The 18986-nt window shown below is 46.9% G+C and overlaps 1 protein-coding gene across 2 annotated transcripts; it reads right to left on the bottom strand.

The window, feature by feature from the left end:
- Positions 1 to 974: 974 nt before the first annotated feature.
- On the bottom strand, positions 975 to 18557 carry micall1a (MICAL-like 1a). 2 transcript variants are annotated; one of them, XM_061232285.1, is made up of 16 exons: positions 17634 to 18557; positions 14276 to 14324; positions 11953 to 12094; positions 11208 to 11308; positions 9238 to 9380; positions 7574 to 8304; positions 7361 to 7424; positions 6685 to 7052; positions 6060 to 6445; positions 5380 to 5514; positions 5140 to 5266; positions 4613 to 4703; positions 3821 to 3894; positions 3618 to 3732; positions 3241 to 3287; positions 975 to 3014 (listed from the first exon to the last, which is right to left on the bottom strand). In XM_061232285.1, exons 1-16 carry the CDS (start codon positions 17774 to 17776, stop codon positions 2884 to 2886), a joined length of 2847 nt encoding a protein of 948 aa, XP_061088269.1. In that variant the 5' UTR covers positions 17777 to 18557; the 3' UTR covers positions 975 to 2883. The 2 variants fall into 2 exon arrangements, with proteins under 2 accessions (XP_061088269.1, XP_061088270.1); XM_061232286.1 differs by having other exon boundaries at positions 9238 to 9377; positions 17634 to 18556.
- Between the last annotated feature and the right edge of the window lie 429 nt (positions 18558 to 18986).

The raw sequence follows: 18986 nt of genomic DNA, 5'->3' as shown, positions 1-18986 counted from the left end.
GAGAAGCCCCTGACGACCGGGATTCAAACCCAAGACCTCCTTGCTGTGAGGCTGCAGTGCTACCCACTGCACCACCATTCAGTGTGACAAATATGCACTAATAGAGGAAACCAGGAAGGGGGCAAATGCCTTTTCACAGCACCGCATATTTTGTTGCGATGTCTGTAAACTATTGGTTCCAAGAACCAATCATGGTTTCACAATACAACAAGTCCAGAAATATTTACAGGTCATTTGCAATAGAATTTCCATTCCACATTGATATTTTTTGCACAGTCATGCCCCTGTCATAATTTACTTCTGAACATGTAGGCCAGAAATGAGCATTCTTAGCATTCAGACCACATGCTATGAAAGATAATCTGCTAGCATGTTAAATAATGTTCAAATTAGGTTATGGGTTCAGTTTAGCCAGCTCAGACATCATTCCTTTTTCTTGTATCTGCATTTGTCAAAACACAGTGTTTGCACCATTACTATACTGTTAAAATAGTTCCAAAGTAATAAAGTAAAAATGTTCCTAATGAAGTGATTGGTGAGTGTATGTGTTCCATACTGTATCAGCAAAATTTATAGCTGAATCTAGTCCCACCCCCCAATTCCCACAGAGATCGATTTAGTATTACTTGTACAACCAGCTGAAAATAAGATATCTAGACTCTGATGATGTTGAGGTCACAGACAACAGGAAGTCATGGCATCCAAAGGATATGCAACAAAATACTAAACAAGATTACTTCCATCTACATAACATTGCTGTGTTCAATATGGTGCTTTAATTTGTACAGGGTTAAACCAAAATGTATTAAAATGCCCTTTATTAAAATCTGACAATGTGCACTTTACCCGCATGTGATTCCTCTATTACAAATAGTGGAGTGCAGAGGCAAATAAATAAATGGGTATTTGTCCCAAACATTATGGAACTCACATACTATTTCAGCATGCCAATGGAAAAAATATACAACTTCACATTTTAGTTTCATTAACTTATTTTATTTTTCCTGATTTCTATATGTTCATGTTTTGTTTGGGTTTTTTGTACAGACAGTGCATAACATTTCTTCTGCTCGACAAAAGCCCTTTGTTCGTGTTACAGTAAATAGGCATTTACACAAAAAACATAAAAATGGATGGACAGATGCAAATTTACCAGTACAAATGTAAAGACAGTCAGTCTGTAGAGTCAGTGTGGATGACAGACAGAGCAGCGAATGGATAATTACAGAGGAAGACTTTCACAAATAAAGTATAATTAAATAATGGCACTTTTAAAAACACCCTTACTTCAAAAACCCTTTCTTCTACAGTTTTACTCTAGCATTTTAAAAGGCAAAACTCACTGACAAATGAAATTAGGCATAACAGTAAAACAGATTTTAAAGTCTGAATTTAGAAGCAACATTGCATAACCAGTATTCGTAGCATGCTAACCCGTTTGGTGAGCATCCTTGCCATATTAATAAACCACATTTTAACACAACCTCCTTTGAGGTTATTTCTTTAATCATGTACATTGCATCCATGTTTTTAAATACACATTTTAGGATAAATTTTGCTTGTTGGTGAGATATATATTTACAGGTTTTAGACTATAAGGCTGGAGTTCTGCCTGTGACATCTTAGCATTTATAACATCACTGCTACACTGAAATATTTCAGTGCAAAACTAAGTTAACCAAATATGTTCTTCCAAGTTGCAGGTCTGTCCAAGTGGTTTTCCTGAGACCTTTCATGGTGTACGCAGCCTAGGAAGTTAGCTCCAAACTCACTAATATGTTTAACTGAAAACATCTGATTTAAAAAGGTTTGTACCAACACCACGGAGAGCACAAACACAGGGGTCATCCACTGTGATTTTTCACTCCTCAAAGCCAAACTATAATCACTCATCCGACCCATTAAATTACCATTTATAATAAATATGATTGCCAGTGTTTTGTGAGATGAGCTTTAATTAAATAACTATTAAGTTTGTTTTATTTTTCAGCAGCAAGTCCCAGTTCTCATGCCCCGGTCTCCCTTTCTCTTGGGCGATTCCGTTTGTTCTTGAGGACGAGTCTCCTTCAGCCATTCCACATGCTCGCCCACCCCTGTCTCAATGGCCATTCTAACGTTCCCATGATATTATTAATATTCATAGGAACCAGCACAGAACCCCTTACAGACCTGCCCTGCAGCATCACGCCCTGCAGAGTGAAGCAGAGCGTAACAGTTCAGGTTAGAAAGTGAGTGTAGATGTCAATGTTACTGCGGGACCCATTTCACCACTGTCCCTGTGGTGCCAAGATCCTCGAAGACGGAGAGCTATAAATACGCTTCCCATTTGTACCACTGCATTCGCTTCTGTTCTATTAAAAGGCAACCGGAAATGTACGGATCTGGAGCTCGCAATATACCGAAAAAGTCAAAAAGGTCAAACAGCACCTCGGATGACACAGTATCGATAAAGGTTCATTCTTGCCAACACTAACTCAACTTTTACGCAGTTACGCATCCTCTACAGTCTCTTGTGAGCTTAATTTTTTTGCTTCTCGTTTACAGTTCTCTACATGAAGGCTATATAAAATATATACACACCACACACGTGTTTCTGGACAGATAGGAAATGCATTGCGGTTCCAGTGGCATGGTGGGCCTGGATAAAGCATTTCATTTCTCAGTTACTCATGTACCTCCAGTCTTCTCTCTTTAGCCCTCACACACACCACCTCCCTTTCAGCACTGCACTAGTGTGTCGCTCGGTGACGTGAAGTATTGCAACAGACCTTCGCTCGCCTCACAGAGCACACACCCCTCTGTCATCCGTTTCCCCCCCCAGGCTCTCTCTCTCTCTCTCTCCCTCTCCCTCTCCGTCCTTCCTTCCCTTCCCCCTTCCTTCCCTCAGCTCTTCTCCTTGCGGGGGCTCTTGCTCTTGCCCCCCTCGCCCTTCTGGCTCAACATTTTCAGCACCTTCATGGGCTTAAACTTGCCCCCTTTCTTCTTCTGTTCTGCATCCATCTCCTTGTGGAAATCTGTGGAGAGAGAGCGAGAGAGACGCAGATAATCAGCAATGCCCAATGAAGTGTATTTTAAATCTAAATGCAGATTTAACGGCAGGAAGATAGACGGGAGGCGGTGGAAACACAGTGCAGACCGAGTAAGACGGTGAGAATGGGGAAACAATAGCGGGCGGAAAAGGAGGAGGAGACGGCAGAGAAGAAGAACAGATGGAGAAGAAGAATGCAGCAATGTTCTCACCCTTCCTCTTCAGCATAGCCTCCAGCACCTTGTCTTCCTCCTCGTCCCTGAGAGACACAGAATCCAGATTACAGCTCACAGCATCCACCACAGTCCCCATTAACCCTTCAGCATCTCACTTTCCCATTTATACTTTCAGTGGCAATTACAGCATTCAAATACTAATCACTGAAGTGCCGTAACTGCCATCAACATGGGATTGACATGGGTAACGGTGAGTAACTTGGAAAATAAAATAAAAGATGTTGTGCATATCCAACCCATTGAGGGTACAGGTACAAGATAAAATATGCAATTACCAGAGAGAACAAGAGCAAATATAAAAGTATGAGTACCTTATATGTTATGTTGTGTGGTTCTAAAGGCGAGTAACTTACCTCTGCCTGTCCTGGTCCATGCTGTTGATGATGTGGTTCCTCTGCTCGATGATGGTGACCAGCTCTGCCATCAGCTCCTGGTCTCGAGCCCGGTCCTCCTCACTCCACTCTTTCTCTGAGGGGGGAGCCAATCACACGCTGCGGTCACCCTTAACGGTCACATGACATCACAGTGACAGTACAGCAGTGCTGCGGTCTCTCACCAGGCTTGTTGAGGAGGCATCTCAGTTCATACTCCACGTCTGCCTGCCTCTCCTCGAGGTTCTGCTGCTTAGCCCTGAAAGAGCAAACACATATGCACTATTATCAACACTGTTAAGCAATAAACGTCAAGGTCCTGTGCCTGTAGACCGGCTGTGTTATGTATAAGCTCTGCACTACAGTGTTGGCAGTTTTTTGGGTTTCCAGTGTACTCACTCGCCCGTAGACCAACTCCTTAATCGACAAGCTCTGCACTGTACTAGGGATGTTACGATTAATTGGATTCACTATTAACCGCACTTAAGGGTCAGTTTCCAAACTGCAAGAATTTTAGAGGCTACGGTACTTTTCCCCACCTTATTTATGTTTTTCAGTATAAAGTAGGCTTTCATGTTTTATTTGCAGGACAAAAAGAATGGTGTTTTTTCCCCCCTCCAATAGCGTCGCATAAATTATCCTGTAGTAATTGCAAAGCCATGAAACCGTGATTTCCTCTCACTATAATCTCATACTGTCACGTCCCTACACTGTACAGGGGTTGTAGTTTATTTGGTAGCCAGTATACTTGTGTATAGACCAGCTCTGTTACGGATAAGCTCTGCTCTGCAGAGTTTGTAGTTTTCTGGGTAAGTCGGTGTAATCATGTGTAGACCAGCTCTGTTATAGATAAGCTCTGCTCTGCAGAGTTGGTCTTTTTTTGGCTAAGTCAGTGTACTCACGTGTAGACCAGCTCTGTTACGGATAAGGTCTGCACTGCAGAGTTGGTGGTTTTTTGGGTAAGTGGGTGCACTCACGTGTAGACCAGCACAGCTTCCCTGCGCACCAGCATGTGTTTGTTATGGATGAGAGTGAACCAGTCCACCAGCATGGCCTCCTCCTCTTCATCTGAAAGGGCAGCAGACTACACTTCATACACCAACATGAGTGCTCATTCATATTCACTCCATAAACACCGACAGAGCAAAAGGGCAGAAACTGATTAACGAGCCTCATATGCTCTCGTCTTTGACATTTGAAAGTGAGTCGGCTCATTGAAATGAGAAGTTTAATGAGTCACCCTGCACCCCCGCCCCAAGCACTGGCCTCAGCGGTGACCACGTGGAACCCCCAGTGCACCCCCTGCCCCCCCGCACAGGTCCCGCCCCCTCCCCCACATTGGCACATGGCCCAGCACAGGTCCCGCCCCCTCCACCCCATTGGCACTTGGCCCAGCACAGGTCCCGCCCCCTCCACCCCATTGGCACTTGGCCCAGCACAGGTCCGGCCCCCCCCCCCCCCATTGGCACTTGGCCCAGCACAGGTCCTGCCCCCTCCCCCTCACCATTCTGGCAGTCTCTGAGCTTGCTCTCCAGCTCCACCCCTCTCTGCTCCAGCTCGTCCAGCTGTCTCTCCAGCTCCCCCATCTCCACATGGATGTCCTCCACAGGGATGTACTGGTCTGACTGGACCTGGAGAGAGAAAGAGGGAGAGATGCCGCATGTCACACTGGACCACTTCCATTTCTATTAACTGAATGGTGTGAGGGACTGGCTGAGGGGTGTGAGGGACCGGCTGACCTCACCTTCCTCTTTATGAGGGGGAAACCATGTCCCGGGGCCGGGGGACGGGCGGGGCGGGGGCCCTTGGGAGGCCTGGATTTCGGGGGGGTGACAGACGGGGAGGCTTTCCGGTTGAAGGGGTTCTCCTTACATGTCCGCTAGCAGGGGCAAGAGAGACATGGAATAAACAGTCAAATAGGGCATTCCGTTTACTTTCAATATTGTCAACAAATTGGCACGTAGCTCAGCCAAGCTCCAGTCTGTCCAGGCTCATACCCTTGTACGATGTTTTACTGTGTTCTCTCAGGGCACACATGATAAAGGCACGGTGACGCCCGTTATCAATGAATATAGCCTTGGAGTTAACAAGAGCATGCTAACATCATTTTAGCTTCTTGCATGCTTCATCTGACGGGTTGCCCATTATTACCAAGGTTGTGTGCTTTCTGTCTGACTGATATAAATGGCAACAATAACAGCACACTGTATTTGTGTCTTATTTTGACTGTATGATAAAGGTACAATAGATTTTTGTGTTCAAACATTGTTACAAGACCATTGTAAATCCCTTCCTATCATTGAAAAAGGCTCACTGACATGTTGACTGACCCTCTGCCTGTGTTTATAGTCCTTAAGTCCGAAATTACCTATTGCACCTTTAAGCTAACTGTCCTGTAGCACAAGTAGAAGGATGTTCCCTTACCTTCCCGTGTGCAGAGGCGGGTGGTGGGGTAGGAGTCCCCGCTTTGGCCAGGGGGCTGGGGCCGGACGGGGGCCTGGGAGGCGGCGGGCGAGCGGCTCTCAGCCCTGCGCTGCGATTGGTCTGCGGGGTGGCAGGAGCCGAGCTGGTGTTGGCAGGCGGGGGCGGGAGGGCGGGGCCGGAGGACGTGCGAGGCTGGTGATTGGCCGAGGAGTCGGAGGGCTCGCTGATTGACGGCTCGGAGACGCTCTTGGTGAAAGGGTGCTCCTGGTCGGGCACCCTGGCGCCGGGCGGAGGCCTGGTGGAGCTGTGGTCGGAGGAGGAGGAGAGAGACTCCGTGCTGAGAGCCGGGGAGGGGGAGGTGGAGGAGGGCTGGGAGAGAGGAGGCGCTGGAGAGACAGAAACCAGCGGGAGAGAGGAAGGGCAGAACAGACAAATCAGCACAAACACTTTGAGATAAGATAGACCTTTCACTGCCAAAGCGTAACCCAGGCAACTAAAGCATTATTAATCAGGACACTCCCCTATTATCCACAGGCTACAGCTGCATATCGCCACACAGGCACACAGTGAAGGAACGGGACCCAGTGAAAGACAGAAGGTGATGGTCTGATGAAGTGACACTGACCTGTGGGAGAGGCCCGCGGGGCCCGGGGGGCGGGCCTTTTCTTACTGCGCGGGCTGCCCCCGGCGGGCGAATCAGCCGCCGGGCTGATCCCGTACCAAGGGTGGCTGGCTGCGACTGCGGGCGGGGCCAAACCTCCACCCTCCTCCCCCGGCTCCTCCTCCCCCTCCTCGTCATCCTCGAAGGGGTTGGCGGGCTGCGGAGGGGTGGCGGGTCTGGACCCCCCCTCGCCCCTGACGGACGGGACGGACCCCGACTGCGGCGGGGTCGCCATGCCAGTCGGAGGGGGCGGGGCCGGTTTTTTCCTGGGCTCTGAATGGACAAGTGCCAACCAGGGCGGGTCTTTGGGTTTGGGCGTTTCACTGGACAGGCTGAGGAGAGACAAGACACACACACAAACAAAAACACACACACAAGCACACACACACACAAAGAAACGCAGGAGCACACATACACAAACAAAAACACACACAAATTAATGAAAATGAAGAAACAATAATGAAATAATGGCATGTACAGTGCCATACTCCCCCACCCCATGACTGACACACAGACGCATTGGCACACACACTGGATAGAGGACACGAGTGAATCAGGTGACTCAGAAGAGCAGGGAAGAGTCACAGTCACAGTGACACAGCAGCGTTTCACTCTGTTCCACTCCAAGCCGAGCGCTCACCTGCCCGGGGAGTGGGACCTCTCTCTGGGTTTGGGAGGGGTCCTGCTCGCATCACCAGGATCACCTGCGGAAACAAACGAACGCAGAGAAGGAGAGAAACAGAAACTGAAATCAGCGCCTCGGCTGCAGACCTCTCTCCATGACCAGCTGTGCCGGCTTTGAGGAGAATGAGGAAACGATAGCAAAGTTGTGAAATGTGCATTTCTGACGTACCATTGAGCGCACAGCTGTCCGTCACCCTGGGTGGGCGGGCTCTGGGCACGGGGCGGGGCGGAGGAGAGGGGTCAACCATCCGGCGGGGGGCGGGCACAGGCCGGCCAGGGCCTCCAAAATGACTGACTGGGGTGGAAGGCGGGCCGCCATTGGCCGTGCCCTCCTCCAGCTTCCTGTCTTCCTTTTCCTCCCCTTTCTCCTCCTCTTCGTCGCTGGCGTCGAAGGGATTCGGAGGCGAAGACGGCTGTGGTTCCTCCTCCACTTCTGGGCTTGCACCCCCACCCGTCTCTTTCCCCTCTTCCTCTGCACTTTGATCCCTTTCTCGCTCCCTTTCTCTCTCTGTCTCCTCGTTTACACCGGTCTCCGTCTCCTCGTTTACACCGGTCTCCGTCTCCTCGTTTACACCGGTCTCCGTCTCCTCGTTTACACCGGTCTCCGTCTCCTCTCTGTCCGCAGTGTCCTCTTTCTCTGGCGAATCTGACATGGAGTCTTCCTCAATGACCAAGTCCTGCAGAGGAGTCATCTCCTGAGCCTTCACGGTGGGCGGGGTCTCAGCCGGAGTTAGCCCGCCCCCTTTCCCCACCATAGGTCCAGTCAGCCTGCTGAGGTCCGGCCGGCCGTTCTGATTGGCCGAGAAGGACTTGGTGAAGTGATGGGTGCAGACAAGTGAGCCCGCTTCACTTCCTGCTTTGTAAGAGCCGGGTAAGAGGGTGCTACAGCACTCCCTGCACCTGGGAGACAGAGCAGAGTCAGCACTGCTGAGTACGCAGCCCGTAAACGGCCAGTAAAACAATACGACCACATTATAAACTCTAAATGTTATTACTGGAACTTCACCAGAATTTGGGCAATTATGTCATAACTGGATGACAAACTATTGCTGTTTTCTAAACTGTGAGCATGGCAACACAGCATGAAAGAAGGATATTGTGATTCTGATGAAAACCTGATGTGACTATATTCATAAACAAATGACATCATATAATAACGGACAGGCAAGTGACTGGATCATATTTTTAAATCTTTCTCATAGCTAACTTCCCAGTTTGCATAGGCTGAAGCCCAACAGTACTGCTTGTGAGAAACTAGGTGGATCCTAGTAAACTTCAGCCTGCTCTCCTTTACGGTAATGGGAAGAGCAGTGGTATCTTCTCTGGAATGTAACAGCAGGGTGTCACACACACAGGTACCTGAAGCAGTTGCGGTGGTAGAGTTTGTCATCAACACACACGACACACACACACGACACACACGACACACACGACACACACGACACACACGACACACACGACACACACGACACACACGACACACACACACATATATATATATACACATAGCGTTACCTGAAATAGTTGTGGAGGTAGAGTTTGACGTTGACACACAGGACACACACATGTACACACACGCACACACAGCGTTACCTGAAGCAGTTGCGGAGGAGGTAGAGTTTGCCGTTCACATATACACACACACACACACACACACACACACACACACACATACACACACAGGTACCTGAAACAGTTGCGGTGGTAGAGTTTGCCGTTGACACACACACACAGACACACACACACACACACAGGTACCTGAAACAGTTGCGGTGGTAGAGTTTGCCGTTGACACACGCACACAGACACACACACACACACACACACAGGTACCTGAAACAGTTGCGGTGGTAGAGTTTGCCATCGGCCAGGAACCTCTGCACCAGATGAACGTGCTTCTGGCAGGCTGCGCAGGTGCTGCTCAGTGTGCTGCGTTTTGATTGGTCGTCTACGCCTGTCTGAACGGGAGCGCTCTGCTAGCCACCCACAGCGAGGGAGGACAGGAGGGAAGACAGGAGGGGGGGGAGGACAGGAGCAGGGGATGGAGATGGAAAAAAGAAGCAAAAAAAGTGGGAGGGAGACCACACCATTACAACTGAGACTCACTGATTAGTCAAAACGGCAGACTGTTACCATTCTATACATTTATGCATTCAGTAAATGTCATTGGATTGATGAAATAGGAAATATGGCGAGAAAAACAACATTAGTGAAAGTATTGGTGTAAATCAGAGTGGTTAAAGGGAATGCATTACGATACAGCATACAGTGTTATGGCAGTCATGAATGTGCGGAGAACATGTTAGAAAATGAGTAATACTGACCTAACTGACTCGATCCCCCACCACCCCATCCCCATATTCTACTGGCTAGGCACAGGCTCGGAAAGAAGGGGCGAGATCAAAGACGAAAGAGAGGAAGAGGGAGAGGTGTGGGTTTCCGTCTGAATAAGGAAAAGAGGCAGGAAAGGGGGTGGGGGCGTGTGGGAGAGGGAAGAGACAGGATGTACAAGCCGGCTCTGTAGGTGTATGCTACCCCCTGTCCCTGCATGCACAACTTCTCCGTTTCCGACACACAGAATATAGAAGCCTTTCAGTGCGGCCAAGCATGCAAAACATGTCAGCTAATTCCACAACTGTGTTTGACTGTGGTAATATCTCTCCAACAAGAGCAGGACACCGTCTGTTGCAGCCCATCGTGGGCCAACTGCACAAAAACAACATCAGCCCTAAAGCACAGCTGAGCTTGACTTTACGTTGGTCTCATACAGAGGCCTATCCACGCTATATGGGGCAGCCTGTAGCCTCGTGGCTAAGGTACATGACTGGAACCTGGAAGGTTGGTTCAAGCCCTGGTGAAGCCACGATAAGTTCCACAGTTATTGGGCACTTGAGCAAGGCCCTTAACCCAGCGTTGATCCAGGGGGGATTGCCCTCTTGCTAGTCTAATTAACTGTATTATGCTCTTGCAGTGAGCCACAGAATGACAGCGAGACGATTTCAAGCAGAAGTCAGTTTGCGTGACAGTGCATGCTGAGGCAGGAGTTAAATACGCTACCATGCAACAGGAGGCCAACACCCTCAAAGGAGGACCCTACACTATCCCATGGCAATGTATCCAAACAAAACCTGTCTGACCTGTGCTCATTAAGAGACTTGGCATAACGGGAAAAGCCAGCTTCAACAGACAGAAACACTTACTGTTTCAGCAATAATGATCACCATCAAATCTAGATATGAACAGATATGAATACACACTCACTGACCACATTATAAGGTACTTATTACTTTGGCTTATTGCCTATCCACTTCAGGGTTTGACATTGTGTGTTCAGAGATGCTCTTCTACAAACCACTGTTATAACACATGGTTGAATTACTGTCACCTTCCTGTCAACTTGAACCAGTCCAGCCATTCTCCACTGACCACAGAACGTCCACTCACTAGATGTTTTGTTGGTTCTTCAAACCATTCTCCATAAATTATAGAGACTGTAGTGTGAGAAAATCCCAGGAGATCAGCAAATTCAGAGATACTCAATCCACCCCGACAGGCACCGACAATCATTCCACTGTCAAGCCACTTAGAAGACATTTCTTCCCCATTTTGATGTAGGTTATGAACAACAACAGAGCCTCTTGACCATGTCTGCAACCTATTTGCATTGAGTTACGGCCACGATTGGCTGATTTTTCACATTAACGAGTTGGTGTACAGGTGTACCTAATAAAGTGGTCGCAGTGTATATATAAACATAATACATATGCATACAGTAATTCTGGTCACCCCCCTCCCACTTGTACCTTGGCCTCCCCCGCTCTCTCATCGTCCAGGGCAACAGGTCTCTTCACTGCAGGTCCTGTGTGGCCTGTACCACTCGGTCTCTTCATGCAGGGAGGGTTGGCTGCAGGGGGAAGATTAACATGGCATATGAGAGGGCTGGCTGGAGTCTGCTGGAGTCACTATCACGTACACACAGTGCCCTGCCTAACGGTGTCTGCTGGAGTCACTAACACGTACACACAGTGCCCTGCCTAACGGTGTCTGCTGGAGTCACTAACATGTACACACAGTGCCCTGGGTAAGAGTGTCTGTTGGAGTCACTAACACGTACACACAGTGCCCTGGGTAAGAGTGTCTGCTGGAGTCACTAACACGTACACACAGTGCCCTGCCTAACAGTGTCCGCTGGAGTCACTAACACGTACACACAGCGCCCTGGGTAAGAGTGTCTGCTGGAGTCACTAACACGTACACACCGTGCCCTGAGTAAGAGTGTCTGCTAGAGTCACTAACACGTACACACAGTGCCCTGGCTAACAGTGTCTGCTGGAGTCACTAATACGTACACACAGTGCCCTGGCTAACGGTGTCTGCTAAAAGAGCAATGTCATACAGGCACAGAGCATCCTGAACCCTTTTTTTTTGCATGACAGGCACTAGGGGCTGGGTCTGCTGGCAGTCCCAGACACAGGTGAAGTGCAGGGAGAGAACCGTCTGATACGGACAGCGTTGGCTGAGTGTGTGTCTGGGTCCCCGCGGCCGTACCGTGAGACTTGTTGGTGAAGTAGTTGTAGTACTGGGAGACGTAGGTGATGATGCTGAGGCGATCAGGCACTTTCATGGACACCATGTCCTCAGCGTCCAACAGGGCCGGGATGCCCAGCTCTGACTCGGCCGTCTCAAAGGCCTAACAGATGGAGAAAAGGAAGGACAGAGGCAGCGGGTAAGGAGGGGTGAGGGTGGCGAGACACAACTTCCGTTATACGCAGTCCACCCTCCACTAGGTTTAACTGCCAAAGGACACTTTGAGTTCAAAGCTCAATCACCGTCCGAAGCAGGCTGACAGGAAGACTGCAGTTAAAGGTCGGCTGATCTATGCAGGAAAGGAAGGAAGCAGTCATGCTAAAAATGAACCCTCGAGGCTTTTGTTTGGCACAAAGGCTGCGGCCAGCCAGGGCTTCTGCATCGCAGAGTGCAGTGAGACTCCTCTGCTCTGTCACCTGCCATAAGTGTAGGTGTAAGAGATTTAATCCTCATCAGCTGGCTGCCCGTGACTCAGAGAGCTAGCGGTCGTCTGTGCTCACGGGAACAGACAGGCCATTTCTCACTGACAAGGCGTGACTCTGAATATGACTGGGTGTTCTAAACTGGGAGCAACTGCTTTAGAAACAATGACAAACTCATTGTTCTTTCACAGCCTCTCTTTAGATCTGAGAGAGACGGGCTCACCACAGATGAAGGCAGAGCGAGGATCAACTAGAGGCAGACACAGCCTGAACTGTTACTGTTACTGTAACAGTTACTGCGTGCGTGTGTGTGTGTGTGTGTGTGCGTTTGTGTGCGCGTTGCAGCTCACTTTCTCATTGAACTGTAGAATCTGTTGTGAATATGGAGCAGAATTTCACACAGTAATTTGACACTTATTAAGCGAATGATGATAAATTCCAATCCTATTTACTTGAGCAGAAAGCTATCCCGTTTTATGAATTTACAGGTAATAATCATTAAACAGGGTAGGCAAGCAATATTCCAGTCATAGATTTATAGATTTAGGTTTTAAATTTAGGGGAAATTCTGGTTATTCACCATGCTCAAGGGTACAATGGCTGCACCCAAAATCGTATTTGACCGTGCAACATCAAACTTGCAAGACCAGTTCCTTAGCTTTTAACTTTAACTCCCGTTCTTCCAATATTACTTCACTCTGCTGGCATGCAATGAAAAAACAAATAATGCAATGCAAAATATTATACAAGGGTCAAGGGATATGGCTAAGAGTCGGCCAAAAATATCTGTGTACAAATTCCGTGCAAGCCATGAATTTAAATAAGTCCTACAGGAAGTCAAACACTAGTATTTGCATATACAGAGTTCTGTGTTAAGTAAATATGGGTTCATGAATACTGTATGAGCCAAATTATGGTGATGATAAGGGGGAAATATTTTTATGTACGGCATATAGCATAATTTACTTCTGGATCAGAGTTGAGCAAGGTGTGAGAAATTGGTTAGCTGCTGCAGCAGAAAAAAAACAATAACACAAAAACAATAACAACCTGGCTACTGATGATTCATGAACAGGCTCAAGAAGAGAAACTGCGTGTGTTGATTAAATAACATGATACATAGTTTCTACAAAACTCATACAGATCCATGGTGAATATTCACTATGACAAACTTGTACAGCGGAGGACTAGATCTAAACACAAACACTAAAGCAGCCACTGTCATGGTCCACCTTCTCTCCACCTTGTCCAAAGTCTCTCTGCTTTTCTCAACTTGATATCTCTGTCCACCCTTCACTTCTCTTTCGTATCAGCCTCCAGAGGGAACCGGAGAACAGCCACATGCTTATACAAACACTCTCTCTCTCTCTCTCTCTCTCTCACACACACACACACACACACACACACACACACACACACACACACACCCTCACTCTCACACTTTTAATCTCTCTCTCTAACACAAGTACACACACACTCTCACTCACACACTGGTCACACACAAACCATTACACATCACGCTAATCTGATAGACTGGATTCATTCAGACACACAAAGTCATGTGCTTGATTCATTTAGGTCAATATATTTCAGTAGCTGCTCCTACTCACTAAATCCTACAAGACATTACTCAGTTATACCTTCTCTGCGATACTACTGACTGATGATGTCAACCAACTCAGCCTCAACCAATACCACCTTTCTTCCCCTCCCTCCCTAACATTCTTCATTTCAGCTTTGTCCAACATAGTACTTATAGCTATTAAGTACTTACAAGTCTATAACTAGGCCTAATTCTTACCTGTATACCACATATTATTAACCAAATGAGTAATTATGACCTGGAATAATAAGGGACTCACCAGGTGGTTGTTTTCATAGACGTTGTCTTTGGAGAGGGAATCGAAGTCTCTGGATGAAGATAGAAAAATATTTAAAAACAGTGAAGCCTGACATTACAATAAAAACACATCTCAAGACTCACTTTAGCAAACCAATTTTGCATTCGCTGTGGTTCTCAAATTATAAAGATGTGTGCACAATTATGCTATGTATAATTTGCAAATCTGTTTCTGACAGGAAAGAAAACATGGCACTTGGAATTAGCAATGGAAATGTACTTGTAGCCTAATTATAGTTCTGCTCTGACTCAATTCTTCAGTATTTATAAATGCCAGAAAAGAGGAACACAAGGTTTTCCCTCTGTCAGTGAATTGATTAATGCCCAGGTGTGATTTTCACTAGACTTAAAAGTTCTGTAAATTGTGGGTATAAAAGTCAGTATGAAAGCAGAAATCATGGCCGCTGTGTGTGAAGTTGCCTGGCTGGTGGGCACAGAACTGACCATTACTCCACTTCAGTTACAAAATCTACGCCAGAGACGCCACACAAACAAAGCTCTGTTGTACTAATCTGACTCGCATGCCTAGAAATTCACTCCAAGTTAGGCAGTAGTGTCCCACTGCCTGCTGCGGGGGCTTAACCCTCAACAGCAGCGCGGCTGGCAACACCTGGGCTGACTCACAGCCCTGTGCAAGCTCATCTGTGAAAGACAGCAGGCCCCGTTCACCAATCCAGACACGGGTGGGAATGCTGACGATCCCATACGACTCTCCCGGCTTGCCCGCGTGCGCATTCTTACAGTCAGAATCACAGAGCGTGTTCACGGACCGCATGAGCTGGCCCTGCGAAACAGCGCTGACGCTGCAAGTGGGCTGTGGGGTCTTCTGCTGAAGGTGGGAATCTGAGACAGAAAACACCCCACTGCGGTTCAAACCAGGCAGCACAGAGAGCAGGATGAAGCTCCCAGAGAGAGGGAGAAACTGGTGCAGTAGAATGAAAGCAGGGCAGAAGGAGTGAAGGTAAAAGAAAAGGAGGCAAAAGGACATAAGAAACATTTTGTGTGAAAGTGCAAGAGACCCACAGGAACTGAAAACAGGAAAGGGGAATGAAGAGATGAAACGTATTTCAGCTGTAGAGAGCGTGTGAGAAAGGAATAGGAGATTGCAGAAGTCAGGGCGAGAGTGACAGAAACAAACTTCACCAAGTGGAAACTAGACAGCTGAGACTTAAGAGAAAGACTGGCCTGTCTTCAAAAAATAGAAACACCAGCTGACCATGAACAAGCTACTGTCTGCGCTATGAAAAAAAACGCTACAGCGTCCCATTCGAAAATGTCCATCTACTGATTCTTATTGCAGAAGACTGTTTTCAACAAGAAATCACCATTCTGTTTCTCTGTCGTGGCCTAAACTGTACCCATGCAACAAAGGTGATCCCCACACACCAGCATAAGTGAGAAAGGAGGAACTGGCAGTTCCGTCTCTGACTGTGTCAGAGAGGGTGTGGCCTCTGTGTGTGCACACTGTGCTCTGCACTTGGGGCAGAATTAAGACACAAATCCAAAGTGACAGACTCAGGCCCCAGATGCAGATTACAGTGACTGACTGTCTATCGGGTTGCGGCTGAAGGCTAATCACTGCAGCAGTGACATGCTGGCTGGCACTCGAGACGCACGAGCGCAGTGCAGACACTCTCTCAAACACTGACTCACACCTACTGAGAGTCATGGGACCGTGACAAACTAACAGTGAGACTGACAGGTTAACACCTGCAGGCACACCAGGTTACCATGCATTCTCACCCATCCAACATCACTGGACTACCGGTATCAATGTTCATACAATGTAAGATCTGGCATTCATATTCATTTTTCTTTTTCTTTACATTTATTGCTGGGACACAAGTGTTGTGTGATGAAAGGAGTGGGAATTAATTGCCCGTTTTATGTATTTTTGTAATTAGCGGAGGGAATTGTAATCTCCTGCCTTACAGTTTGCCATCCTTGCAGAGCTTATGCCAAAGCAGCCTGATGTGTAGGGAGAGCATTCTCTGTACACAGGACATGGGCCGTGTTTTTACTGCCGGACAAAACTGTCATCACACATCAGATACAACACACTGGCTCCAGCCCGAGCTGTGTGCCTGTCTGCAGGGCCAGTGGGTCTAGTGGCGTGAGCAGGGCAGGGCACGGAAAAACAATAATAAAGCCTTCATTGAAAATCCTCATACCTTTCACAAAACCAGTCGCACAATGTTTCTCGGGTATGCATGCATGCACACACCCAAGGTTGATTTATGTGAATTAAATGTTAAGATACAGGCCTAAGCCTTAAACAAAGCAAATTGCATTCAAAACAGGTGCAAATGTCCTCCTCTAATAAGCCTTTATTGGCAGGGTCCATCGTTTCTCGTGTAAGGACACTGCATATTAATCCTGTCACTAAACACTTAAGTAAAACTGTCAAACATTTACGCTATCCTTACATACTACAGACGTGACAGGACAGGCAAGATTTACCCTGCTTAGCTGCATGCACAGGCATTTTTATTCTCACAGTAATGAGATGATGCTTCTTTTTGAAGGTCAACGTCATGAGATGCACTCATTACTGAGTCAAAATAAACCGGGAATTATTCTCCTATTGTCTACAAGTTCTCCTTTCTCCAACCAAATAAGAAACACGTTATGCGAATAAATACTGTATGTTCGAAAGAAGTGCTTTGGACCTCAAAATAGCCAAGGGTGGTGACCTTGACCAGGACAGACATATAAAGATAAAGTTATGAGAAACATGTGGGTAAATAGGGGGTAATTCCATTAATGCACACAGCAAAGCAAACAGCTAATAAGGCAACTGTCACCCCATTGGAAGTCTCTAGGCGGTGTTACAAAGTAGCTAGTTAGCCTAGTATCAAGTTGAGTGGATACAGTTACGTAGTAAGGCAAGTTATACGGGTTGATAGAAATTGGGAACATAATGATCCCCGAATTTCAATTCTGGGGACACTTTCATCGGACCTGACTATGATTTGTTCATAACAAGAACACAGCTAATGTGCCTTTCTCAGACTTTTCAAAGGACACGAGCACGAATGAGCTGGCTGGGAATATAGCTAGTGTGTTAAAGCATCGTAAACGGGAGAACAATAAAATTACTTTCAAGTATGGAACGTAAACAAAACTGTAACATGTCGCCTGAATCACCCCAAGGAATGTGAATATGTCCACTCCGCCTTCCTTGACCCTGTTCCGCGAAGAATTCAAATTACAATCCGTGGACAGGCGGCCCGATCAGCGTTAAAACTGACAGACAAAATACGCCTGAAGCTTTAAAAAGGTCACAGTGTTTATTTCACAGGATCACACATGTTACTTACATCAAATCCGGTCTGTGTCTGTGGATTATGGCACAAAAAGCCAAACCATCTCTGAATGACGCTGACATATTCTTTATTTCCACACCAGTATAGTTCTCGCACTGTATCCGACACCATTCTTGTAAAGCCTTCAACGACCCCATCGTTAAAAATAATTCGTTGGTGTAATATATCTATAACGGTATATGTCCGTAATCTCAAGTTTCCGGTTCTTAAAATATTAGCTTCATAACTCGTTAGCTAGCTATTCATGCACAGCATTGGTAAACTAGCTAGCTTTGTTAGCTATCTATCAGGTAACACCCGATACCACTAGCTACCAGTCTTGCATCGAAAAATTAGCAGGCTAGCATGTCTGTCGATAGCTTGCTACTTCGGTAAAAAGTTTCTTCAGTCGCGAAGTAGCTATGTATTCCACGTTTCATTGCTGGTCTGAATTAGGCTAGGTTACAAAAAACGTAACAAAGCATGCCAGGCTGGTGTTTTAGCCGAAGTAGGTAGCCAGCTCGCGAATCACATCTGAAGCGGGTCTGAACTCGCAAACGAATATTATGCAGCCAGTATCCCTCCACCCATGGGATAGACGTTGGCAGGCTAGCCAGCTAACGTTAGCGGTACTACATCGCTGGTGTCAGCTACGCTAACAACTTTGAATTGAAGCCTTAATGTTCGCTTGTGTCAAGTGTCAATATCTAGGTCGGGATTTCTAATTTGAGTGTAAATGCACCCAGTATTGAGGTATATTAATACATCAGATACAAATTTGTTTGTAAAAAAAAAAAAAAGTTCGCTAGATTCCGTAAGATTGTAGTCGCGCACTTTAGTTAGCTAGCGGGCTATCTAGCCTTGTCATTACAGCATTTATAAAGTATTTTGAATCATCGGCAATGCTGTGTTTTCCGCAAGGATAATTATATGTTTGCATTACAAGGAAATTCTGAAAGAAAACCTCAGTTTGTGTGGCACTGCTGAGAGGTACAAGCCTTAATCAGGCGAGCATCACCAAACTACACCACTGATTCGTTTATCCTAGTGTCCTCAACTCTTCTGATCATAAAGTTGCCGTTTTGCTCCCGAAAAGTTGCTATTGTTATCAGAGTGAACGGAGTTCACCTGTGAATAATTTGTGATAACAATACAAAAATATCTTGCCACTTCAGCAATGATTTAACGCTTCAATTACGTCCCAAAGGCTACAGTTCCAGCGACAAAAGTTGCGGGCATTGTGTGCATGTCCTTGGTTGTATTAGTTCTGTGCCAGAAGATGTTTCAGGAGCTCAACCAAATAAGGGAGAGTGTTCACAACTGCTCATTATTTTTATGTCTACGCCTTTCGTTCATTTCGGGTCACGT

The sequence above is a fragment of the Conger conger genome, chromosome 2, assembly GCF_963514075.1.
Source record: "Conger conger chromosome 2, fConCon1.1, whole genome shotgun sequence".
NCBI lineage: Eukaryota > Metazoa > Chordata > Actinopteri > Anguilliformes > Congridae > Conger > Conger conger.
Note: the sequence above shows the minus strand (reverse complement) of the source record. Positions and strands in the feature narration are given on the sequence as shown.